Source organism: Littorina saxatilis, linkage group LG17 (genome assembly GCF_037325665.1).
Source record: "Littorina saxatilis isolate snail1 linkage group LG17, US_GU_Lsax_2.0, whole genome shotgun sequence".
NCBI classification, from domain to species: domain Eukaryota; kingdom Metazoa; phylum Mollusca; class Gastropoda; order Littorinimorpha; family Littorinidae; genus Littorina; species Littorina saxatilis.
Window position 1 is genome coordinate 42810936 of NC_090261.1, and position 25839 is coordinate 42836774.

Below are 25839 nucleotides of genomic sequence, written 5' to 3' on the forward strand. Positions count from 1 at the left end.
ATAAATCTCTCTCGGTTTCGTCGAAGAGAAGGTCTGGTGTCCTCAGCCAGTTTTTAGGTGAGTGGCCCGGGTTCAGTGCTGTCTAGTGCACGGCAAAACGGCTTTCGGAAGTAGGGTCAGACGAATGTTGACCACTACAAGAAAAAGACATCGACAATAACTTTGATTTGAATCTTGACTGGAAAGTCTTCATTTTGATTTTGAATGTTGAATGATAGTAATGATACGGACCGTATGATTTATGGGAACGAGGATCACAAATATCATGACAGTGTTTACAGAAAAATGACAACAGCCACATGTACTTTAAGATCAAGTATGTTTTTCATTGTTTTTCAAGTTATTGTATTGTAAATTCGTTTGTGTGGTTGTTCCAGAGCAACAGGCTGCTATGGTGTTGATGAGGAAGGATTACAAACAACAGGCGGACAATTTACTGGTAAATGTTTTCGCTTCTATTCTGTATATATGTCTCTTGTTTGTCTGTGCGTTTGTCCCTTTGACTGGTCTGCAAGGGAGTTGGCTGGTGTTTACTTTGTTGATCTGTGGTTTCCCTGTTTTTAGCTAATTGACTGCAGTATCTTTTCAATGTTCCGTTGTTGCATTTCTTTTGTTCTGCTTTACTTTTTGTTGTTTGTATTACTTTTGACGCTTAGCACGAGTACGAGCAGGTAAGCTGGTATTCACGCGCGCTTTCACATTTGTATACACGCAGGCACTGACCCACACTGAGACAGACAGACGGGGACACACACACACACACACACACACACACACACACACACACACACACACACACACACACACACACACACACACACACACTCTCTCTCTCTCTCTCTCTCTCTTATTTTTTTTAAATGACCCTCTCACACACTGAGTTAAACCCTGTTGCGTAACTTGTAGCAAACATATTATGCTGGCTTTCGCATGTTGAGCATGAGACTCAAGCAGCATCGAAAATGACAACTGAATTGATCTGAACAACCTACGTACAACACGCAAGTTTAAATATTAATGGGGTGGAGACAGAGGGTGGTTGTGGGGGGGGGGGGGAGTTATGGCACCATCTGTGTGCGGTAGCAGCTCTGAGCTAGTGCTGAAGCAGCTAGACAGCACGACAGGTATAGCATGCAACAGGTGTTGCACTGTCGCTGGGTCGGCTTCACTTCACTGCTACACCTGTCTGCATTGACCCACCAACGTTCCAAAAGAGAGGATAGTTACGGAGTAAAACAAAAGGAATTGGAAAAGACGAGTAATACGCGTGAAAGTCCACTACTTGGAAATTCGATTGGACATGGAAGGTGTAGCCCAAAATTGCACAAGGAGGAGGAGAAGAAGAAGAATGAAGAGGAGAAGAAGAAGAGATACAGCCAGCATAAATACTGTGCTTTCCACTTGAATCCATTGACCCCAAGCAAGTTACCTACAATACCAATACTTTAACATGAAACTATTTAAATGTCATGCCTCAAGTGTTAGCATAATATTATTTCTAGAATGATCTGTAACAGTTAGATCACTGCCGTCAAATATCGTCACAACAAAACTATTGTTTAGGCTCGATCTCAGTAGTACTCAAGTCGTATACGGAGGGTGATGGTAAACAGAATGGTTATTGGGCAAAGACAAATGGACAGGCATGGCGGTTTACGAAGCAGCACATTGCTTTTGGTGAATGTGCTTGCGGTTTCATGAATTTTTTTAAACAAAAATCAATAGAAAACGCATCAGTGTCACTGTGAAGCTGGATGGTCTTAATTAGCTCATTTGTAAATGAGCACAGGTACAACTGTTAAGCCTGAGCCCTGCACCAATGACACACGCTAGTTACGTACCTGACTCAGCTTAGCTCGGTGTATCACCCGTTATTATACATACCAGGTTATACAGAGGGGATATCACTCAATCGGGCATAATATTCTGATGACATCCGAATTTCATTGAGTGTATTTTCTGGCCTCAGCATATCGGACAGTCGATGTTGGGGAACGATTCTGGTAGAGCAGAGAGATTCAAGGCTGAACTTGTGGACGAATAACTTGTAATGTGCTGCCATGGAAGCAAGTGAATGTTCAAAGCTGAGCTGGGTTCGCGCTGGATGTATTGTGTAATTGTGGCAGAAAAGTATGAAACAAATCCACACACAACAAATTTCTGGAAGTTAGCCGCAGTGTTGTGTCTCCAGGAGTGAGAAGCTTTTGCCCAAGGACCGTGCCCAGTTACCTCTTCGTGACAATCTTCATCGTAGGTGCTTAACAGGGACTGGACCACCCACATAAGTATCAGTGAGAGTTGAAACGCATGTCGTATGAGAGCAAATGACACTGTACTTCAAATCTGTTTTCAACTTTGAAAAATGTCAGACTTTAGTGAGCTGAACATTCGCCTGCAATTCCTTTTGCGTGAATCTATGAAATGAGCTGAGATTTGTGCATAGTTGGAACTCCTCGTCAGCAAACTTCAAAACAGTAAGAACGTAAGACTGAGAAAAAAGTAAAGAACAAATGGGACTCCTACATCCAAGGTGCTTGGCCTACGAACAGATCAGGGACTGCAAGGTACAGCTTCAGGTTAGGTGCCGTTGGTTGATTAATAAGTTTATGCGCGTTGGTGTCGTCTGCTGTTGTTTGCTGCTGCCGCTTGCTTGATGGCCTAGCTCAGATTAGATGTTACGTGGGTGGAAAGATTCGGGGCGGGTGGGTGGGGACAGAAAACACCCCCAGTGGAGGGGTAACGGAGGATATATATATCCCCCCAGGGAATGCTAGGGGGGGGGGGGGATGAGGTACATGTAGTATAGTACAGGCCGTGGTGCAGAACGTCATGATACCTACTTTTTCAGGCCTACACACGTTTGGGAAAATCTGGTCTTTCAGGTGAGGGTGGGGGCAAGGGATGGGGGGAGGGGAGGGGTGGGGGAGGGGGTGTAAGAGGAGCTAGAGGGTTAGTGCAGGTGTTGATACAGTAGAACCCAAATTGTTGGGACCGCAACAAATCTGAGAAATGCAGGTCTTAAAGGGAGGGAGTCTTAATTAAGATGGAAGTAAATTTAAAGACATGAACAGAACATTTTAGGAAGCAGGGACTATTAAAAGGGGGAACATTCTAAAGTGTGTGGGAGTAGGGGGAGATTGTGTCCGTTAAAAGGGGGGGGGGGTTTGACTGTAACATTGAGGCATCAGGATGAGGGAAGGAACACAGGGGTTGCCAATCTTGAAGGTCATCATTATAGATACACCTGACAGCTGATTTCTTCTGCTTCTGAACATTTCATTTTTAACTGTTATAGTCGATCTGGACTTTGGTTTCTTTTGGAACTTCAAGTGTTTCTTTTTGTGTATTCAACTCAGTTTCTTTTATCTTCTGTGCTCATATACTGCATTATGAATTGCGAATGTGTGAACAGAACTTAAAGAAAAAAAAAATTTCTGTTCGATCTGCATGTACAAGTTTGTAATCACAGACATAGAAAGTACTCTTTCTATGTCTGTGACTTGTAATCACAAATACCGTTCACCTGCATTAATTCCTACCTGACATCTCCTTGAAGTTTAAATTTATATTTTCTGTATATATTTTTTGTTTGCAGACGTACCATTCGGTGAGAACTGATACACATAGCAGGTGTTTGGTGTTGTTTGTGATGACAAAATGAGATCACAACAATGAGCGGTTGAAGCAGAAAATCCAACCCTTTTACCCAACCCCTTATACCCAAACTCAGCCCTACTATATCCCTGTGTGACCTTGTAGTTGTGTTGTTTATCCCTGGTGCCTATCAATTCCCTTTTGCTTCCCCATTGCTTTTCAGTAGAAAAAATGTATATATATAGGTATGTTGTGTATTATAACTATAATTCAGTATTTCGTAGACAGAAATCCTGAACCATTTTGTTTGGTTTGTTTGTTTGTGGTTCTCCCCAAAACACAGCAAGGAACTCTCCCAGTGTAACATTGTGTCTACTTTTACTTGTTCATACTTCATTCATATCATCAATCCCTTATCTAATCACAGGAGATGAAGAACTAAGTTGTGACAGTGACTATATATAACAACCATGCTGTATTGTACAAGGAAACCCTGAGCCTTTTATGTTTCTCACCCAAACTCAGCATATATCAAACTTGCTATCCCAGTGTTTGATTGTAGCTAGATGTTCATCCTTTGTTCCTTAAATTGCATCAACCACTTCTGCTGTTCCTGTCTGCTTATTCAGAAAAGGAAAAGTCTGCTATGAATTTCTAACATTCTGTGGTCTGTAATTTCCACTTTCGGTTTGGCAGTATGATTGTCTGTTTGTTGCGCATGCAGTCATTTCCTCCATAAAATATGTTTAAAAACCCTTAAGTCAGTACAATAGATATATCTAGTTCTGAAAGACATTCAAAGTTCATTGCAGGCTTACTAGGCTCTGAGAGATAGAGAGAAAGAGAGAGTGTGTGTGTATGTTTGTGTGTGTGTGTGTGTGCGTGTGACGTACGTGCATGCATCCGTGCGTGCATGCGTTGGTGCGTGCGTGCGTTGGTGATTATGAATTTGTGTGAATCAAAGGAGTGTGTGTTTTTGTGTTAATTCAGGTAAACGGGATAAATATAAATGTTAGCTGTTAAGACTTCTCGTGTTTCTTTCCTGTATTCTTTCTTTTCCCTTTCTCTTCCCTTTCTCTTTTTTCCATTTTCCACTCTCATTCCCACCCAGTTTTGGATTTTGACTGAAGGTAATAAGGTTGAAAAAGTGGCCAGAAGACTTTTCTGTTCTTTGGTTATTTTTCCCTTTGATTTTGCGTTACTTTGCAATTATATTTCCTGTTCCACATGCACAAACAGAATCAAATTAAAAGCAGACTAAAACAGAAAAGAAGAAATTGAGTAGAGGAAGGTGTGTCATAATTTTTAGTCAAAATTATAAAAGGTTCAATTGCAGTATTGTTCTTAATTATTGCGCTTAAAATGACTGAGCGAGTCTGATTTATCCATGTGCATAATAAACTTTATCCGAAGTAGATATTATGTATCTGTAGAGATGCTATTAATATACCAATACATGCATCTGTTTAACCTGTAGCAACCCTCTGTACACTGTATGTTGAATGTACATGTACAATATTGGTGTCACACACACATCCACATCCACATAGGCACACACACTGACACACACACACACACGCATGCATGCAGACACACACACACACACACATGTGCATACGCACACACACACACACACACACACACACACACACACACACACACAAACGCACTGACACTTAGTCTAGAGTTTTTCTCTAGCTCCCAGAAACTACCTGTATTATTCTTGATACACTTTATTGTATCGGCTAGGGAAGGGTTCATAGAAAGTCATTCTTAACAATAATAAATGTTGGAACACCTTATGTATGGTCCAAAATGCATTGTAAACTTCACTTCACACAATTTACTATACAGCCTTTTGGTCCTACTGTAGGAATTCTGATGTTGAAAATAGTGATATGAGATACTGGCCTGATAAGTAAAATTTACACAACAACAGCTATTTATTTAGTTAGAGTATTCAATTTCAGTTGGTACATTTATTGATGTATATTTGGAGGCAGTGTTTCTGCAAGCTGTTGCTATGCTGTACTAGTGTTATATCTTGTTACTTGTAAATTTAATGCAGAGATACCGTACTGCGCTTAGGCATGTTCCATCTCTATCTAGTTGAAATGTTTAGTTGTCGTTTTGTATAGCGGTTTCTGAAGAACAGAGTCGAGTTTGATCAATCAATGTAGTTTATGTTCAACTCCATGAAAAGTGCATAAATTGTCCCAAGCTGTTTTGTTGACAGGTTTCATTGGAGTAGATTCAAGGTTGTTTGTGTGTGTATGTGGATTGTTTTTATTTTTTTATTTTTTTATTTGTAAATCATTATGGAAAAGTTCATTTGTTGACAAGGTCTTAAGGCCCCCCCAAAAAATAGGTGTGGTTAAGGTAACATAGCCAAAAAAAATAGGGTAGGAAGGTAGGCAATCACTTTTTTTTTTTAAACTTTTTTTTCTAATGTGTACAAATTAAACCTACTTGACAGGGAAATAAGTGTGCGACTCAAGCGCTTTCGCTTTCATTGCGTTTTCTGGACTCGTTTTCTTGTTTTTGTTTTTGTTTTTTTGACAAATGTAATAAAAAGTTATAGGGTCGGCCCCTAAAAATAGGGTAGGTCGGGTTACCGTAACCACACCTATTTTGTTTTAGGCCTAATGATTGTTCACAAATATCTCTGTGTGTTAATGTGTGTGTAAATACGTCTCTGTGTTATGTATAACGAATGTGTCTCTTTCTGCGGGCCTGTGTAACAGTGGTTCTGTATTAATGTCAGTGTCTATAATGTTTCTCCGTTTGCCACATATATACCACACTTACTTACATATTATCACATAGGGGATGCTTTAAATTCCACAATATCAATACATAGTAGCTTATTCTAACACAGTAAACTCAACCCCTTTGCAGAAAGAACATGAAGAGGAGCTGGAGCGCCTCCATGGGCAGTACAGACTGCGGCTGGAAGACCTCCGGGCAGAGGTGGTCCGTCTGGAGCAAGAGGTGGAGAAATACAGACAGCTGGCCGGCATCGAGCGACTGGCCCAGACAGCGCTCTCAGAGGCGCAGGCGGCACAGGAAGAGGCGGGGCTTAGCGGAAATTTTATCACATCGGCAGAAGGAAAGTTGATTGCAGTGACTGGAACGCCTCAGAATGGAGGTAGTGGTGGGGATCACCGTACAGCGTCTCAAGGAAGTGTGACATTAGACATGTCAGGGGCATCGTACATGAACGGCAGTCCGCATCCGTCAGCGTCTGATTCTGATTCGCAGACTTCTGTGGTGTCTGTGGTCCCCCCTCCTCCCCCGCCCCCTCCGTGTCTTGCCACACCCCCACCAGCTCCTCCCCCACCTGGATTCGACGGTCCGCCCCCTGCACCCCCACCACCTGGGGGTGGACCGCCCCCTGCCCCTCCCCCACCCGGCAGTGGAGCCCCTACCCCTCCCCCTGCTCCGGGTATGGCTGTCCGCAACAAAGGTGAGGACGATAATGTCTTTTTCTCTCTTTTTTACATTTAGTCAAGTTTTGACTAAATGTTTTAACAGAGAGGGGGGAATCGAGACGAGGGTCGTGGTGTGTGCGTGTGTGTGTGTGAGTCTGTGCGTGTGTGTGTGTAGAGCGATTCAGAGTAAACTACTGGACCGATCTTTATGAAATTTTACATGAGAGTTCCTGGGTATGATATCCCCTGACCTTTTTTTCATTTTTTCGATAAATGTCTTTTATGACGTCATATCCGGCTTTTTGTAAAAGTTGAGGCGGCACTGTCACACCTTCATTTTAAAATCAAATTGATTGAAATTTTGGCCAAGCAATCTTCGACGAAGGCCGGACTTCGGTATTGCATTTCACCATGGAGGCTTAAAAATTAATTAATTAATTAATTAATTAAAACTGAAAATTGTAATTCAAATTATTTTTTTATAAAGCGATTCAAAATTACTTTTATTTTATTCTTCATCATGTTCTGATTCCAAAAACATATAAATATGTTATATTCGGATTAAAAACAAGCTCTGAAAATTAAAAATACCGTACTTTCCGGGTTACAAGGCGCTACAGCGCATAAGGCGCACCCCCCTCTTTTTAAAAAAAATTGTATTCCAGTCACCCATTGGGCGCAGGGGGCCGATAGGGCGCACCAAAATTTAAAAAGTATACCGGCAACAAACGGTCGAAGAATGAAAATCGAAAGATCGAAAATGACACCGACAGTCACACGCGAGCATTCACAAAAAAATCGTGAAAAAGCAAAGATAACAAGAAAAATGAAAATCGAAAGATCGAAAATGCCGGTCACACGCAAGCATTCACAAAAATCGTGAAAAGGCAAAGATAACAGAAATATTAAACACTGTCCTATGTGGTAACTAAGGGTGCACCTGTACGACCAAGGGTTGTGCGTCGCATTCTGCCGGTTCACATCTGAAAACTGTCTGACTGTCTGGTGGTTTAATCGCCTTCATTACCGGAAAATCCAGAGAAATCCGAACCATGGATTCATTAATCCCAAGCTCCAATGCTGCTTTCCGATTTCCCTTTCCCTCAGCAAGTTCGATCGCTTGCAACTTGTACTCTGCATCGTAAGCAAGTCGCTTCGTCTTCGGCATGGTTGCTGTGTGACTGTGCTCAACAAGTGCTCACGGAATTTAAAAATACGAGGTGAGTTCTTGTCACGTTTTGTTCCCCATGATTTTTTTCTCCCAATTTTGTTTTTTTTCGTATTTCATACACGGATTAGGCGCTTCGTTATACAAGACGCAGGGGTCAAACTCGAGGAAAAAAGTCGCGCCTTGTAACCCGGAAAGTACGGTATAAAAATTATGATTAAAATTAAATTTCCGAAATCGTTTTAAAAACAATTTCATCTTATTCCTTATCGGTTCCTGATTCCAAAAACATATAGATATGATATTTTTGAATTAAAAAACACTCTCAGAAAGTTAAAACGAAGAGAGGTACAGTAAAGCGTGCTATGCAGCACACTGCGCACCCGCTACCGCGCTAAACAGGCTCGTCACTTTCACTGCCTTTTGCACTAGCGGCGGACTACAGTCATTGTGAAAAAATGCTGTGCGTTCAGTTTCATTCTGTGAGTTCTACAGCTTGACTAAATGTAGTAATTTTGCCTTACGCGACTTGTTTGGGTTTTTTTTTTGCTTGGTTGGTGAGAACAAAGCTATTATGATAAAGATATGTTGAATGGTAATTAATGTTCGTTTCTGAATTTATGTTTACTTATAACTTGAGTGCAGATTGAGTGGGGGGAGGATACAGCCAATGACATGAGTGCAGGTTGGGTGGGGGGGGGGGGGGGGGAGAGAAGAAAGCCAATGATATGTTGAGTGGTAATGTTCTTCTTCATCTGCGTTCCCAGCCATGCAGTGGTAAGTTTCGTTTCTGAATAATTATATCTTGTGGACACTGATTTCAAGCAGTAGTCAGTTCAATTAGTGCAATATCATATTTGATTGTATCCCTTTTATGTTTTATGTTTTATGTGTGTCGTCCTATACAATTGTTGTTATAATCGTTTACAGGCAGGCAGGGTGTGCCGAAGAAAAATTTCCATTTTTATGTAATATTTTAATGGACAATAAAGTGCTGTTATTGTTATTGTTATTGTTGTTCAATTAACATTTATCTCTTCAACCTTTAACTCAACTGTTTTATAGTCAAAACCAAGCTTGGTCTGTCAACAGACGTAGAAAATATGTTGGCGAGAGTTTGTTGTTTTCATGTTGGCTGACAGTTCATAACGCAAGTTTGAGGGAAGTTTGCACTCTCGCTGCACATAATTATGTACGTCTATGTATCCTACAGGAGACAAGAAGAAAAAGGAAATGATGTGGCCCGGTACTATACATGTTAAAACTGTTGGTGGAATTAAATGTTGATGTTTGTTTTGGATGCTAGTTATTATACTATTCTAATAGGCACTACATCCAAACTCTCCAAAGCCACCTCCGACTCTCTTCAATTCTCTAACTCTTCTGTCCCTCTGTCTTCTGCTGTCAAAAATCTCGGAGTCACTCTAGACAACACCCTTTCCATGAAACAACACATCTCTTCTGTCTCTCACACCTGCTACTTCCAACTCCGCCGCATCGCCACTTATCCGCAAGTACCTCACCACAGATGCTACCGCCAAACTGGTCACTTCCACCATTCTTGACTATTGCAACTCTCTCTTGGCGGGTCTTCCCTCTTCTTCTATCTCTTGTCTCCAACGCATTCAAAATAGCTCTGCCCGTCTTGAGACCATATCACCCCCCTCCTAAATCAGCTCCACTGGTTGCCCGTTCCTGCCCGTATCACATACAAAATCAACACTCTCACCTGCAAATGCCTCCATGGTCTCGCCCCTGCCTATCTCTCTGACTCTCTCTCTCTCTCTCTCTATGTCCCTTCACGAGCACTCAGATCATCTGCCGACTCCTTTAAGCTCAACATCCCCCACACCAAACTCAAAACAGCAGGTCAACGCTCATTTTCTTTCCAAGCACCTAGCCAATGGAACACACTACCTCTCCCCCTCCGTCAACAACAGTCCCTCGAATCATTCAAATCTGCACTCAAGACATTCCTTTTTTCCAAATAATCCATGCATTCTACACTGCCCACCCCCATCCCACCCTGAATAACTGTACATATGTAATGGTTGATGGTGTGTGTGTGTTAATGACTTTAAGTCTCCGTGTGTGTGAATGAGTGTATGTGCGCCTTGAGTCGCCTGTTGGTGAGATATGTGCGCGTTACAAATAATCGTATTATTATTATTATTATTATTATATTTGTCAATTGTTGTGGTTTTGCTGTATTTTTCTCAGAATTTTGTGTGTGTGTTTTTTTGACTTTGTATTTTGTTTTTGCCTGAAAATGTACATTTCATCAGTATTTTTTATATTGAGTTTTGATTCAGGAATGTTCAGTTAATGTTGGTGGAAATGTCAGTTCAACAAACATTTTGTGGAGTTTATTTCTGCTGTGATTTTTATATTTCATATTTAAGTGAAAGATGTCTTTTTTCAGTCAACTAGTTTAATTAGCTCAAAATGATTGACATTATTTTTGATTGGGAGGGAAATTAACCTCAATCCTAAACGGCAAATATATCAATTCAATCTACCAGTGTAATCTAATGTATTTTTTTTGTTTTAGTTTCTTTCTATTTTAATATTTTTCCTCAGTATAATCTTTCTTTGCTCCAACCTATCAAAGTCTTTCTGGGACTTGAGTCGACTTCCGTTATGCTTTATCACGCTTATATTTGACCATTTTTCATTCCAGCTCCATCCAAACCTTTGGTTAACACCAAGTCTCCCATGAAGCCTCTCTTCTGGAAGAGGATTCAGGTCCACGCTCTAAAAGCAACCACCAAGAATAGCTCTTCAGAACAGTGAGTAGACTGTTGTGCGTGTGTTGAATGTCAAAGACACGTTCTGTATGCATCAGAGATAGAAGTAGCAGTGAGTAATGATTGCTTAGATTTCCAAACTGGTAGAATCGAACCTGCCAGGCTCTGAATAACCACCACCTGCCCACAACGACCTGCACCCAAAAGGATTTCAACAATGTGTTTTTTCTACATTCTTCACCTTTCCATTGCGACCACCCGTACCTGTAAATACAGTGTAACACCAATGTCATGACCTTCAAAATCTGAGAAAATCAGGTCTTAAAAAGGAGGGAGTCTTAAAATGGGGGTAAATTTACAGATGTTATGAACCGAAAATTTGAAAAATTGAGGTCTTAAAAAAGGGAGAAGTCTTAAATTGGGAGGTCTTTGGCTGGTCGTTATTTACAGGTTCAAATGTATTTCTCTACTTGTGCAGTGATACATGTGATGTGGGGTTCCTCTGTTAGAAGACATCAGCTAGCTCCCAGGAAAGGACACTTTCTGTTGTCCCTTAATTGGTCTGCTATCTAACCAAAATGTACCTGTCATGACAGGACACCTGCAATGTAGGGACAATTGTGCTAGGCCCAGGGTTGTCCTTTCATCACAGTTACCACTGTACAAACCTTAACTACTTTCTCAGAAACCAGTCACATTGTTAAGGATGGAGCCCAAAGTCGACTTCGCGAAGAATTTTTACTGAAAATTCAGGATTGCTGCATGCAGCCAGCTTTATAAAGTAGACTTTGTGAAGTTGACTTCACTGGGGGTGGGGGGGTGGGATGGTTACACTGTATCATGGTACAGTAGAAAAAGTATGCTTCTACGTACAGTGACTTTTTTTTAATGTAAGTTGCATCCAAGGATGTGAAGATTTATTTCAATTGTTTCACAGAAATGTGTTTTGGGAGAATCTCGAGGAGGCCAAGATCAACCTTGATGAATTTGATGACCTGTTCTCCAAAGTACCCATCCAACCCAAGAAGAAAGCAAAAGACGCCAAGCCCAAAGCAAAAGCCAAACAGGTGAACTTTCAGTTCATTTCAAGATCTTAAAATCAGGAATAAAGCTTTCTTTCAGTGTTGGCTCATTGTGCCTTTTTCCTTCCTCTTCCCTTTTTTCGTATTGAAAATTCTTGTAAAAATAACTATCATCGATCATCGTTACATTATTGTTGCAACACCTTAGCAACGATATTTGGACGCAAACAAACCTTTGCAAGCAAATCGAAGAACACAGATGCATTTGGTTTGTTCGAGTCTTAAGGATGAGGTGGCTAATGTTCATTTCTATGCTTGCTATTCTGTCAGGTGCAAAGAGATTGGTTCCAAATAACTTTCGATCACTTACTCTTGTAAGTTGTTGCACATGTCAAATGCATTAGCGCTTTGAAGTTCATGATTCCTTTGTTTCTCATATCAAAATGTCAGGCTCAGCTGTCCTCACACCAAAAACACATAACTTCCGTCTGCCCGGCGTTGCTTGAAATGTATCATTAGAACATGTCTTGAATTGGCCACAGCTGCTGCCACTGAAGACGTGAAATCTCAAATCGCGTGATCAATTATTTCAACTGACATTGATTGCAATCTCATGGTTCTTATAACCGCTAGTAAGCAAAAATACTCATAACCCATAGTCAATAAATCATACATTTTGCATTAAAATTAAATGTTGTTCACTTTTCTGTGTGTGGGTTGTTTTTTTACATTTAGTCAAGTTTTGACTACATGTTTTAACATTGAGGGGGAATCGAGACGAGGGTCTTGGTGTATGTGTGTGTGTGTGTGTGTGTGTGTGTGTGTAGAGCGCTTCAGAGTAAACTACTGGACCGATCTTTATGAAATTTTACATGAGAGTTCCTGGGTATGATATCCCCAGACATTTTTTTCATTTTTTCGATAAAATGTCTGATGACGTCATATCCGGCTTTTTGTCAAAGTTGAGGCGGCACTGTCACACCCTCATTTTCAATCAAATTGATTGAAATTTTGGCAAAGCAATCTTCGATGAAGGCCGGACTTTGGTATTGCATTTCAGCTTGGAGGCATAAAAATTAATTAATGACTTTGGTCATTAAAAATATGAAAATTGTAATTAAAATTATTTTTTTATAAAACGATCCAAAAACTATTTCATCTTGTTTGTCATCATTTTCTGATTCCAAAAACATATAAATATGTTATATTTGGATTAAAAACAAGCCCTGAAAATTAAAAATATAAAAATTATGATTAAAATTAAATTTCCGAAATCGATTTAAAAACAATTTCATCTTATTCCTTGTCCGTTCCTGATTCCAAAAACATATAGATATGATATGTTTGGATTAAAAACACGCTCAGAAAGTTAAAAAGAATAGAGATACAGAAAAGCATGCTATCCTCCTCAGCGGAACCGCTACCGCGCTTTTCTGGATTGTCAGTTTCACTGCCTTTGCCACGAGCGGTGGACAGACGATGCTACGAGTGTACGGTCTTGCGGAAAAAATGCAGTGCGTTCAGTTTCACTCTGTGAGTTCGACTGAGCTTGACTAAATGTTGTATTTTCGCCTTACGCGACTTGTTTTTTATTGAATTTTCTTTTCTTTGCATTTGTTCTTTTTCAGTTTGCCAAAGTGATAGAAGCCAAGCGTTCACAAGCTGTCGGGATCCTGCTCTCAACAATTCGTATGGAGATGCCTGAGATTGAGCATTGTGAGTCTTTATCTTTTAGTCATTAATTGTGTGATTTATTGACTGGCTGCTATTATCTTGCTGTTGTATTGCCTCCATCTTCTTGATAAATCTACACTTTAACTCCGCTAGTACAAGATGTGGGTGTTTTTCCAGAAGATGAATTCAGACATTTGTACACACTCAAGAAACCATTATACTTCTCACACATTGCTGAAAGAGGGGGGAAGGAAGCTGAGTGTGAAAGAGAGGTCAGACATTTCTCAGACTGGAGAATCTCAACCAGTCCCAACCGTTCCTCCCTTTGACTGTGTTACAGAAACACACAGACACATAATTAGGTGTATGCTAATTAAGGTCAAACAGCTTCACACTGACACTGATGCGTTTTCCATTGATTTTGTTCATGAAACCGCCAGCACATTCACCAAAAGCAATGTGCTGCTTCGTAAACCACCATGCCTGTCTTTGCCCCCCCCCCCCACACACACACACTCCAGTGTTCCCTGTTCCACTTGGGTTTGGAAAATACGAAGACACGCATGCATCATCTCTTGTCTCTGATTATCATGATCGTATTTCGATACTTTGACGAGACAAACCCAAAGCTGGTGTGTCGAAGAAGATCGCCAGCCACAGCGGGCTTGTTCGAATCAAAGTATCACACCATATCTTCAGCGTATTACCAATACCTGTCCCAATAGAGACCAGTTGGTCTAAGAGGACGTGAAAACCCTAATAGTAAGTCAGTCTGTTCCACTTGAATTTCTCCTCTCTGCAACATTTTTTACACTTTATGATTCACTTCATAACTGTATTGCTACAATGTATTGCTGTTGTCACACACACACACACTCCAGTGTTCCCTGTTCCACTTGAATTTCTCCTCTCTGCAACATTTTTTACACTTTATGATTCACTTCATAACTGTATTGCTACAATGTATTGCTGTTGTCACACACACACACACACTCCAGTGTTCCCTGTTCCACTTGAATTTCTCCTCTCTGCAACATTTTTTACACTTTATGATTCACTTCATAACTGTATTGCTACAATGTATTGCTGTTGTCTTTTAATGAGTCCTGGCTGTCTAACAAGAGTGGTTCTGCTTGTCTACTTTGCATGTTATTGTTTATTGTAATTCAATCAAGTTTGCGTTTTAATGAAACAGATCCTGTGATTGGTGAGAATGCCCCAACTCATTAAAAATTACCGGTCATTAATTGTCGATAACCACTCGCTAAAAAATCCATTAACAACCTGCTGGAGAGGCGCATTGATACAACCTCAACTAGTCTCGGTTAGCTTTGAGGGTCATTTTACAAGTAGGAAATATGAAGGCCAACGAAATACCGAGACCATAATGTATGCGAAGTGATGACGTCGAATACGTGACGTAAGTTGATGCATGAAATCTTCCGGACTACGTCAGTCAATTCCAAAGATCGCTTTTGTGATGAAAAGAATTTGTTTTAGAGTTTGCTGTCCAGAAACCCGTCAAAAAAGAAGTGAAAATGTGTATGAAAGAAAACAAAACAGGAGCAGAGTGATACGATAGGAATACAGAGACATATTTCTTGGGACTTGACCCTTGCAGGTAGGTGGACTGAAAGTAGTGTGTGAACAGAACAGAACCAATTCTGTCTGTTTACAACCGCATGAAAGCAGGAAAGAGATCGTCGTCAGATTGAATTACAATAACATTAACATGCTTCCATTTGAAACTTCTCGGTCTTCATCGTGGATTGACGCTCTCCCAACGGAGCGAAGCGACGGAGGGCTTCAATTAGCTTTTGTCGGGCGTCAATCCCCGATGAAGACCTCGAAGTTTCAAATGGAAGCATGTTAATGTGTAATTATTGATGAATATATAGCTGACAGCTGAACTGTTGCCTGCTTGTGACTGGACATGAGGTGTGTTTTGGCAGGACTGTACAGAAAGTGTAGTTTGTAAAATTCCATTGCTTTACACAATGTACATACAAACATCTTGGAGAAAAACTCACAGGATTTTTGCAGTGCAACCTTAAGAGGCTTCTTGCAAGTGCAAGCTCAAACTTATTCCAAAGAGAGTTATATTTAGCAGGCTTGTGACTAAACAAAATTAAGACTTTTTGCAAAAAATGTAATGTAGCTTATGCTTTTGCATGACTGTCATTTTGGGAATCTGTTTCAAACAGAATTTTGACTAAAACTCTGGATTGCTGTTTGGTGTGGTGTTTGGTTTGCATGCTACTGCTGTGACAAATACTAACCGTCTGTTGCAGCTGTATTGCATCTTGACACGGCCATGCTTGATGTCGAGAAGTTCAGAGCCATTTATGAAAATGTGAGTGTTGCATGTATGCTTGTGGCAGCTGAATTTTTGAATTTTTAATGGTTTCTGGCATCTCACAGTCTGTGTGTGTGTGTGTGTGTGTGTGTGTGTGTGTTATAATGTGTGTGTGTTATAATGTGTGTGTGTAATTGTTGTTGTTGTTTTGCAGGGTTCCTGCAGGTTGCTTAGCTGTGACTACCAAAAAACTCTCCTTCTTTCTCTCTCCCTTTTATGTGCTCCTCTTTTCTGTGTGTGTGGTCGTGTGTGTGTGGTCATGTGTGTGTGGCAATGTGCATGCTTACCTGCCTGCCTGCCTGCCTGTCTATTTGTACATCTGTCTCTGTTTGTGTGTGTGTGTGTGTGTGTGTGTGTGTCTCTCTCTCTCTCTCTCTCTCTCTCTCTCTCTCTCTCTCTCTCTCTCTCTCTCTCTCTCTCTCTCTCTCTCTCTCTCTCTCTCTCTCTCTCTCTCTCTCTGTGAACTAAGCAAATATGCTGTAAGTCAACTGAATGAAGTTCCATTGTATATCTGTAAAACATTAATTAAAAAAGAAAGAAATCTTTTTTTTATCTTGACTCAAGTATGTAACAGAGACTTTGATTTTAACCAGCTTCCAACAGATGAAGAGATCAAACTGATCAACAAGCAAGTAGAGAAAAACCCAGAAGTGCCTCTCGACAAACCTGAACAGTAAGTATATAAATCAACACTTTTCTTTGAGCAATTCACGACTTGCAGGACCCCGTGACCCAGCATAATTAACAGACCCAAGGTGAAGGTTTGTTATTGGACAACGAACTTCTGGTTAAAAACTCGTGAACAAAACACGTGGAAACTTCACTACAACATGGATTGCTTTGAAGGACTGATCAGCATACAGAAGCCCTGTTCGCCGTAACCTATCTGCAGCTACTCACTTTGCGAAAGTAAATCTTCGTTAAAACATTCTTTTACAAGATTTTCACAAGCTACACCGCGTGGGAAACATATTTTACCCATTCTGATTTTTCTTTTCACAGAGACGGCGAGAGATTCACAATCACTTTCAGCTGTGGAAAAAACGTGAAGCCATAATTAACATCCCTTTGTTTCAAAACATGACATGATACATTCGACGCGTTTGTGACAACACTTTTCTTAATTCTTGTAAAAATAGCACCGGCAGTTTGTTGTCCCCCAATAAATTGGAAAGCTGAGACTAATAATGGCTGCCACAATGTGCTTAGTCCCAAACCCTAGTGCAAGTCGTGAATACATGCACTCCTTTTTCATTGTTTCAGCCTCATGGTATGCCTGAATGCTTTCAATCAAATAACGAAAATCTGTAACAGCATAATAGGAAAACCACATGAAATTTGTTTATTAATCATCTTAAATTGTATTCCGTTCTGTTCTGTCCTGAAAGTTTTAACCATACAGCAAAGAAAATATTCTTACGAAAATGTACATGTTAATGGCATTTCTTCTATTTCTTTTCATTTTTTATCTGTTAATTGATGCACCGATACCTGCGAGAATTAGTTAAGGAACAAACTAGGGCAAATAGACGAACTCTGTAAATTATCCTGTCAGGTTTGCATGAGTTGTGAAAGAGTGAATTACTCTTGCTTTTATTGAGGCAAACTTTCCACACGTGCTCCTTGTCCACGTGTTTCAGACACACCCCTCACTGGTGACTGGCCTATAATGTCACATGGGAAAGTTTGCCTCGACAAAAGCAAGAGTATATAGTTCACTCTTTCACAACCACAAATTATTTATACAGAGTAATTTCCAAACGTCCTCTATGACATTAGTGTTAATGCCTCTGTTCTGTCCTCAGGTTTCTTCATGATCTCCATCAAATTCCTAACTGCTCCGACCGCATCTTCTGCTTCATCTTCCAGTCCACCTTCCAAGAAAACATGTCTGTGATAGAAAACAAACTCAACAACCTCAAAATGACTTGTGAGGTGAGTCGCATGTAAAATCCCTCTATGAAAATATTTGTGTAATACAGTGAAAAAATTTGAGTTGAACTCAAAAGTCCACCAACATCTGTAGTGGTGGACAACTGAGTCAACAAGTACTGTACATGAATTTGCATGAAGCAAGTTTCCCTTATAGCTTAATCTGTCTGACAATGCATTAGTTACAACTGTGTGCTAATTACGGCTCTGCGTAATGACATCAGGTATGACAGGAATATAACTTACGACTGTACGTTGTGCTGATGGCTGTGCATTAGTTATGACTGTGCTTTATAAAGTTACGGGTGTGTGAAATGACTGTGCATCAGGTACGACAGCATCAGTGATGACTGTACATTACTTATGACTGTGTATTTAGTAACGAGTGTGTGTTAGATTTGACTGTGCATCAGTTATGATCGACTGCATTTAAGTTATGATTCTGCATCAATTACAACTGAAATAGGTACGACTGTTCAAAACGTATGACTGTATTAGTTATGACTGTGCATATATTATGACTGCATTAGTTATGATTGTGCATCTGCAGTTACAACTGTATTAGTTACAACTTTACGTTAGATATGACTGTGCATCAGTTATGAATGTGTATAAATTATGTCTGTACATTAGTTATGACTGCATTAGTTATGACTGTGCATTGGTTACCCTGATAAAACGAGGTAGAGCGCTGTTTTAAGATCTGACAAACAAAGGGACATAAGCGCTCTAAATGCATTGGACATGTGCAACAAGAGTAATCGCGGAACCAATCTCCTGGGACCTGAGAGAATAACAAGCTTTAAAATGAACATGTGACTTTTATCCTCATTTCAATGCTTGTTATTCTCTCAGGTGCTGGGAGACTTGTTCCCGCGTAACTCTCACTTGCTCATGTGCATTGGTTAGAACTATCGCAAAAGTGCAAAGTCCATAGTCTCCTGAGACTAATGATGTCTACTGCATCAGTTATGACCGTACACAAATGTCTCCTTTTACTTGCAGATGTTGACGACGGGGCCGTGCATCAAGACGATATTTGGCATCATCCTGGCGATGGGGAACTACATGAACGGAGGCAGCAGGACAAGGGGTCAGGCTGACGGCTTTGAGCTCGATATCCTTCCCAAGCTCAAAGATTACAAAGCAAAGGTAAGGTTCTTCTTCTTCTTCTGCGTTCCCAGCCATTAAAGGTAAGGTTCAACTTGGTGCAACACTTCTTCTTCTCGTTCTTGGTGCAACACTGTATTGGGCTTATTTTGGGTTGTGCGGGCTTTTATGATAGGAACGTAAGCACGTAAGAGTTACACACAGCTGCTTGTACATACATGAACACTCACAAAAAGAGACACACACAAAGTCACACACAAACACATACACATTCACACACACACACACACACACACACACACACACACATGCACATATGCATGCACACACACAGACACAGGCACAGGCACACACACAAAACAAGAGTTGCTATACTGTTCCTGTCAGTAGAATAAGTAGATATGGCTCTTAGGTAAAACACACACACACACACACACACACACACACACACACACACACACACACACACACACAAACACACGTGCATGAACACACGTACACCACAGTGAGAAGTTAGAAATGCCTCAGAAATTAAATTCTTCAGCCCAGTTAGCTACTATTGAGGTCTGTCGATTGACGTCATCACCTTGTGCGTACCCGCCCCTGGCGGGCAGCGCGGCGGCTAGACAGTGCAAGCAGTTCGCGGTGCTGCACTTCGATTTCAACATTTTACTAGGCTTTGGCGAAAATGGTGAACACCTGTTGCGTGAACGGGTGTGCTACTCGAAGCAATAAGGAACCCGACGTTACCTTCCATCGAATTCCGAAGACTGATCTGACAAGGGGAGAAAAAATTCGCGAGTTGAGTGAGAAGAGGAGACGAGCATGGATCCAGCAAATCAACCGCAAGACTGTGACTGACATCACAATAAAACCGTGGACTCGAGTGTGTTCAAAGCATTTTGTGACAGGTATGTACAATTCATATCACTTTCAAACGTTATATGCACGCTTTGATAAGTCAAATTGTCTTTGCTTTGTTGTCTGACTGCTGTTGTTTCCACAAGACTGAAAAGAGGTTTTCCTGTAACAGTTCCCAGATTGAGAGAGAGTGGGAGACACTACACAAGGTTGAATTTCAGTCACAAGGGATAATCAGATATTGTTCCTGTTGTGTGTATGTGTGTGTGTGTGTATGTGTGTGTGTGTGTGTGTGTGTGTGTGTTTACCTAGCATTGTATAGATTGGTTGTTGACAATTAAAATGTGAATTTCTTGTTTCAAAAGTGATGTGGTAGTGGTAGTTGTCATTTACTCCAACCGAAGACTTCACATCAAATGCAGTGATCTTTTGAGTATCTACTGCACAAGACATTCACTGTGTGTTTTAGATTGATATTTTGTGTTGTATTCACTTTTAACTTGATGCAAAAGAAATGATTTTTTTCTCATGCTTTGCTTGCATGCAATCTGTTTTCAGGCAAGCCTGCTGAGCTGTACGATGAGTCACACCCGGACTGGGTTCCATCTCTTGACATGGGGTATAACTGCAAGAAGGGGGACTTGGACAGGTATGAGCGTACAAAGCAGCGGCAAGTCCAGCCTGTGCAAGCCGAAGCTGAACCAGAGCCGTCTGCAGATGGCGATGCTGATGGTGTGATTGAAATGAGTGCTGACAACGAGGACAGTGAGGAAGTTACAAACAAAGCAGCTTCTGGTGATGTTGTTCTACAGCAGGTTTTTCTGCAGCTTGAGAAAGACAGAAGACTGTTGCAGACAGAGAAGGATGCAGTGGTTGCAGAAAATAACTCCTTCAAATCCGAGGTTCAAGCTCTCACTGAAGAGAACATGCACATGAAGGAAAAGCTCGCATCTGTCACTTGGTGCGAAGACTCTTTTCGTGACGATGACAACAAAGTTAAATACTATACAGGATTACCTAGCTTTGTGTTGTTGATGGCACTCTTAAAAGAGCTGTCACCGCACATTACTACAGGGCCTAGAACAGCCACTACAAAGTTCCAGCAGTTACTGATGGTCCTCATGCGTCTTCGCCTCAACTTGCCGATTCGTGTTATCTCTGACATGTTCATTCTATCCGAGTCTACTGTATCCAGAACTGTGTTGAAAATGATTGATGTCATGTTCGATCGTCTGAAACATATTGTCAAGTGGCCAAACAAGGATGAGCTTTGGGGGTCAGTGCCGTTGGATTTTTTGCACTCGTTTGGAAAGAAAGTGACAGTCATTATAGATTGTTTTGAGATTTTCATGGAAACACCATCGAGCATGGACCCGAAATGCAAGACATTTTCTCATTATAAGCACCACAATACCATGAAATTTTTGATAGGTATTACACCACAGGGCTCAGTGTCATATGTTTCAAAGGGGTGGGGAGGGAGGACTAGTGACAAATTTCTCACTGAAAACAGTGATTTCTTAGATCACTTGCTACCAGGGGATCTTGTTCTTGCTGACCGCGGGTTCAACATCAGTGAAAGTGTAGGTCTCAGGTGCGCTGAAGTCAAGATACCAGCTTTCACAAAGGGCAAGAGGCAGCTGTCAGCATTTGATGTTGAAAGCACCAGAAAACTTGCTCATCTGAGAATACATGTTGAGAGAGTCATTGGAATTATCATGCAGAAGTACCCTATTCTTGATGCAACCATTCCCGTCACATTCCTTTCCAAATCAGAAGGAGACCAGTTCTCAACTCTGGACAAAGTTGTCACAGTTTGCGCTGCCCTGGTAAACCTCTGCCCATCGGTTGTGCCTTTTGATTAGCTTCCATTGCCAAGCATGCGTCTTGTGATTTTATCACAGGAGGGACAGAAAAACTGTAGGAGATTTCAGTGTGCAAAGTAAATTCTACCACATTTGATGTATTCACGTTGTACTCATCGTGTTTGCATGATACAGTGTAAATTGTTGCTACTATTGTAACTGGTACTTGCAGTGTACACACATTAGGTGTATGATGTGGTATGAATCAGGTTGTCGCTGTTGCTTTGTAATTGTAATGTGCATTATGTGTATATCATATATGAAGTAGTGATCATGTGAATGTTTTGTAAGCATACTTTTAGAAAAGGATATATATATATATATAAAATCAGCCAGGTGCAAGGCTCACATGTTAATGTCATTCTTTTTTTTTTAATTACTGGTGTGGGTATGACTGTTCAGGATATGAATGAGATGTCAGGATGTATCTTCAGTGAGTAAAATCAATGTCTTCTATGTTAATCAATGCAGTTACACATACACACACAAGATCTCTCGGACAAGCACCACTCAACCAATAAGATTGGAACAATCTCACTTTTAGAATTAGCAAGAAGACTGTATTATTATGGGCAGAAATGGATACAGTAACACAACTTCATATAAAAAAGACACCAACCCACATCTTTAAAAACAAAACATAAAACGTTGAATATGAACTAGTCATTTACAAAAAGCAGGCCCTGGAGGACATATAGCACCACTTGGGTTGATATGGGATCTGTTACAGTGTTAGGCTATCTTGCATTTGAACAGACAAGTTATTACAGGCATGCATCCTGACACACACATCATCTGACACAAGCTTGGCTCAACTGATAGTGACATATGTACAATGTTCTCGCCTACACAAAAACAAAAAATGATTCATAAAGCACAAACCTACACAATCATACATTACATTGGGGTGTGCACGTTAAAGATCCCACGATTGACAAAAGGGTCTTTCCTGGCAAAATTGTATAGGCATAGATAAAAATGTCCACCAAAATACCCCTGTGACTTGGAATAATAGGCCGTGAAAAGTAGGATATGCGCCGAAATGGCTGCGATCTGCTGGCCACTGTTAATGTGTTGTGTAAAAAAAATTCCATCTCACAGGGCATAAATAAATCCCTGCGCCTTGAATATGTGCGCGATATAAATTGCATAAAATAATAATTAAAAAATAAATCCCTGCGCTTAGAACTGTACCCACGGAATATGCGCGATATAAGCCTCATATTGATTGATTGATTGATCATAGATATAATGAGAATTCACATACACAAAACAGCTTTGAAAGGGACCTCCTAAAATCTCAGTGTTCCACTGTACAAAATTTAGCTTTCGTTGTCAGTTATTTAGTTTGCTCACTGCAATCTCATAGTGACACTCTTTTGCGTTAATAATTACAACAGGACTTGTACTGTAATGAAGTGAATAAAAGGAACTGAATGCGGCAGCAGAAATATGTTATGTGGTCACTATCTGACTCTGAGCAAAAATTATGAAGGTTGTAACGCAAGCATTAACAAGCAACGAGACACAGAAATATAGTACAGTTCACGCTATTGCAGGGCTGACCGACATCACATCCGATGATGATATTCTAACTCAGTTTCTTTTCTTTGGGAGAGTTTTCCCGCTTCGCTGGAACTGAGGCAACTGTCTGCACTCAGGGCAGTACCACTGCCCTTTCGGTTTGGAGCGAATTCCAACGCAGAAGAAGTGGAACCACTCCAACTTGCAGTTCTCATTGTCACATGCAACCATATCGTCTTCATCCTCGGTTCTTTTGCAAATGCAGTACAGCTGCCCCTCAGTGCTGTGTGCCTGGGATGCAGCTTTGGTGGGCGATGGGAGAAGAACCTGGGGGCGTGGCTGAGAGAAGAAGTGAGCGACTAGTTCAGGCAAAACAACAGCAGAGAAAAACTCTGTCATCTTCACAACAGAATCCTGCCAAAAGTCGGCATCAAAAAGCACTCGCTCAACGTGTAAGCCTTTCTTCGTCCAAACGACAAAGTCACAAAAGTTGGTCTCAGACAGAGCCATCTGTGTTTGGACTTGCATGTAGTATGGGTGGTGCCTTTTCAAACCAATAACATTCTCCTCTTTCCCCAAGCAAAAGTTCTTGTCCTGGCAGGCCTCGTCTATCGTCAGGTCTGCTTTTGAGGCGGGGCACTTCACTTCGAGGCATCCTCTTCCATGGCAACGACAAACAATCATCCCATCAGGAGATGCACCAAGAGTTGGAAACATGGGGCGAATGAACAGGCCACATGGCTCCACACCGAAGCCCTCGTGGTCATTGCTGACCTGTGCACGGTATTGTGCCACTGCTGTTGCCTCTTTTTGCTGCCCCCACTTCATGGCAGCTGACTGGGTTTTGCCATCTGGGCCACAAATGCTGTGCAGTAGGCTCAGTGATGGTTTTGTTGTTGTTGTGTGGCAGACCTGGTACGCCCTCGATGCTGTGATCCTTCCGGCACGAAGCCTGTGCCAGAGCCTACACTTTGCCTGGGCACGCGTCTGCCTCTCAGCTAGGATAGCTTCCTCCTGGCTGACGCTCAAGTCCATGTCTTTGCATTTTGCCAGGACAAAGTCATAGGGCTTTCTGCTGAGTTCCTCTTGGAACAAATCCCCAAGAAACTTAGGGTATTTGTTACGGCCAGACACATAGTCCGATTGAAATTCTTTCACAAGGGAGAGAATGACTGGTTTCACGCCTGTCACAGAGAACTGAATTGATTCGAAGAACTGCATCTTTTCCTCCTCAGTGGGTGTTGGTGTGTAGACGCGTTTTCGTGGGCCACGGAGTTGGCTGGGGGTCCCATTGATGTCATCCTCCATGCGCCTTTTGCGTGTGGCACTGGAGGTAAAATCAATCTTCCATCCTTCCTCGTACATCACATTTTTCGCTGATGGGTTGACCCAGTAGGCTGCTGTCTGTGTGGGTGTCTTGCTGTCACGCAGTCTGACGGCAACATCCACTGCAAAAAGCAGAGCTGCAACATGGACGCAGCTCTCCCCGATGCCTGCCATGCAATCACAGTGGGCTGTCTGGACTGTGCCGTCTGCCTCCACGATGACCCATGGGTTGAGTGGCTTGTCCGAGATACTCTGGGAGTGGCAGACCTTCAACATAACAAAAAGGAATACTTAACATACAGCAAGAAACCATTTTTAGTGACCTTAAAATTATATCCCACATGTGGCAGTTCTACTGTTTCAGTCTGAAAGCAAGAAAGGAACATAATTTGCGACGCACATGCAGTTAGTTCCATAATTTACAATTACAGCCACACAGATTATTGCGGATCAAAATAATTTTGCTGTGGTGCCAAGAACCACCAAATTAGCCTCCAGGAGAATAAAAGCAGCCACTCACCACCCTTCACACACATTCACACATGAAAAAGACATACAGCGGTGACTAACTTCACTAAGTTGACTTTGAGTTTGAGAAAGGTATTTCTTCAGTGGCTTTTTCTAACAAAACAAAAAGATCAACTTTGAAGAAAGAAAAGAAGTAAACAGTTGAGGAGTAAACTGCAAAAAAATAACTGTCTGAAAGACAAAGAAAGAGAGAGAAAAAACACACGAAGAAAACACATGACAAAAAGTAAACAATGACAAAACGCTGCTCACCTGTGAGGTAATGATTGTGTTTTCACAACCATGTGGCCTGTGGGTGTACATTTTTTTCACCCAACCTGATGTGAGCTGGTTGTGGGCTCCAAGCTGCTTCATGGCTTTGAATCTTTCTCTTGTGTAGTAGCTTGTACGGTTTACAAGGTACTCGAAAACGTCGCACTTGTCCAAAGGAGGAAACGTCTTGGCGTCGTCCGACCAGTCCTCATTTTCGTAGGGGTCAATGTTCTTCACCGCCGCTATCTTCTGCAGATATCGCCTCTTGCTGACATCATCCAGCGTATCGACATACGGGGTAACTACTTTCTTCGACAATTCGTCTCTTGGCTTCGACATCTCAACGTAAATACGAAAAATCAATGTCTACTTGCTGCTATCGTGCTCACAACTCGCCACTATCTCGCTACACGCTTGCCCGCCAGGCCGAACCGTGCGTATCACGTGAT

At 41.3% G+C, this 25839-nt stretch overlaps 3 protein-coding genes across 4 annotated transcripts in view; 2 read left to right on the forward strand and 1 right to left on the reverse strand.

Annotated features, from left to right (window-relative positions):
* LOC138953027 (formin-like) overlaps positions 1-25839 on the forward strand; it is a 55071-nt gene that overhangs the window by 22286 nt on the left and 6946 nt on the right. The window contains exons 6-15 of one of the 2 annotated variants that reach the window (XM_070324800.1): positions 378-439; positions 6493-7060; positions 9407-9439; positions 10874-10982; positions 11878-12007; positions 13591-13678; positions 15928-15989; positions 16586-16665; positions 17798-17927; positions 18930-19076. In XM_070324800.1, the coding sequence (XP_070180901.1) occupies positions 378-439; positions 6493-7060; positions 9407-9439; positions 10874-10982; positions 11878-12007; positions 13591-13678; positions 15928-15989; positions 16586-16665; positions 17798-17927; positions 18930-19076 (1409 nt within the window). The remainder of the gene's footprint in view (positions 1-377; positions 440-6492; positions 7061-9406; positions 9440-10873; positions 10983-11877; positions 12008-13590; positions 13679-15927; positions 15990-16585; positions 16666-17797; positions 17928-18929; positions 19077-25839) is intronic. The other variant, XM_070324801.1, reaches the window with a different exon arrangement.
* LOC138953030 (uncharacterized) lies at positions 19650-21872 on the forward strand. The gene is made up of 2 exons (XM_070324803.1): positions 19650-19945; positions 20454-21872. The coding sequence occupies exons 1-2, from the start codon at positions 19723-19725 to the stop codon at positions 21758-21760; spliced, it is 1530 nt and encodes a 509-aa protein (XP_070180904.1). The 5' UTR covers positions 19650-19722; the 3' UTR covers positions 21761-21872.
* LOC138953029 (uncharacterized) lies at positions 23341-25744 on the reverse strand. Its single transcript, XM_070324802.1, has 2 exons — positions 25391-25744; positions 23341-24877 (listed from the first exon to the last, which is right to left on the reverse strand). Exons 1-2 carry the CDS (start codon positions 25727-25729, stop codon positions 23357-23359), a joined length of 1860 nt encoding a protein of 619 aa, XP_070180903.1. The 5' UTR covers positions 25730-25744; the 3' UTR covers positions 23341-23356.

Bases quoted from the DNA above. Each gene is read 5' to 3' on its own strand.
- LOC138953030 (XM_070324803.1), top strand. From the start codon at position 19,723: ATGGTGAACACCTGTTGCGTGAACGGGTGTGCTACTCGAAGCAATAAG. The intron at 19,946-20,453 runs GTATGTACAATT...ATCTGTTTTCAG, and splicing joins TTCAAAGCATTTTGTGACAG to GCAAGCCTGCTGAGCTGTAC.
- LOC138953029 (XM_070324802.1), bottom strand. From the start codon at position 25,729: ATGTCGAAGCCAAGAGACGAATTGTCGAAGAAAGTAGTTACCCCGTAT. The intron at 24,878-25,390 runs GTGAGCAGCGTT...GTTATGTTGAAG, and splicing joins ACACAATCATTACCTCACAG to GTCTGCCACTCCCAGAGTAT.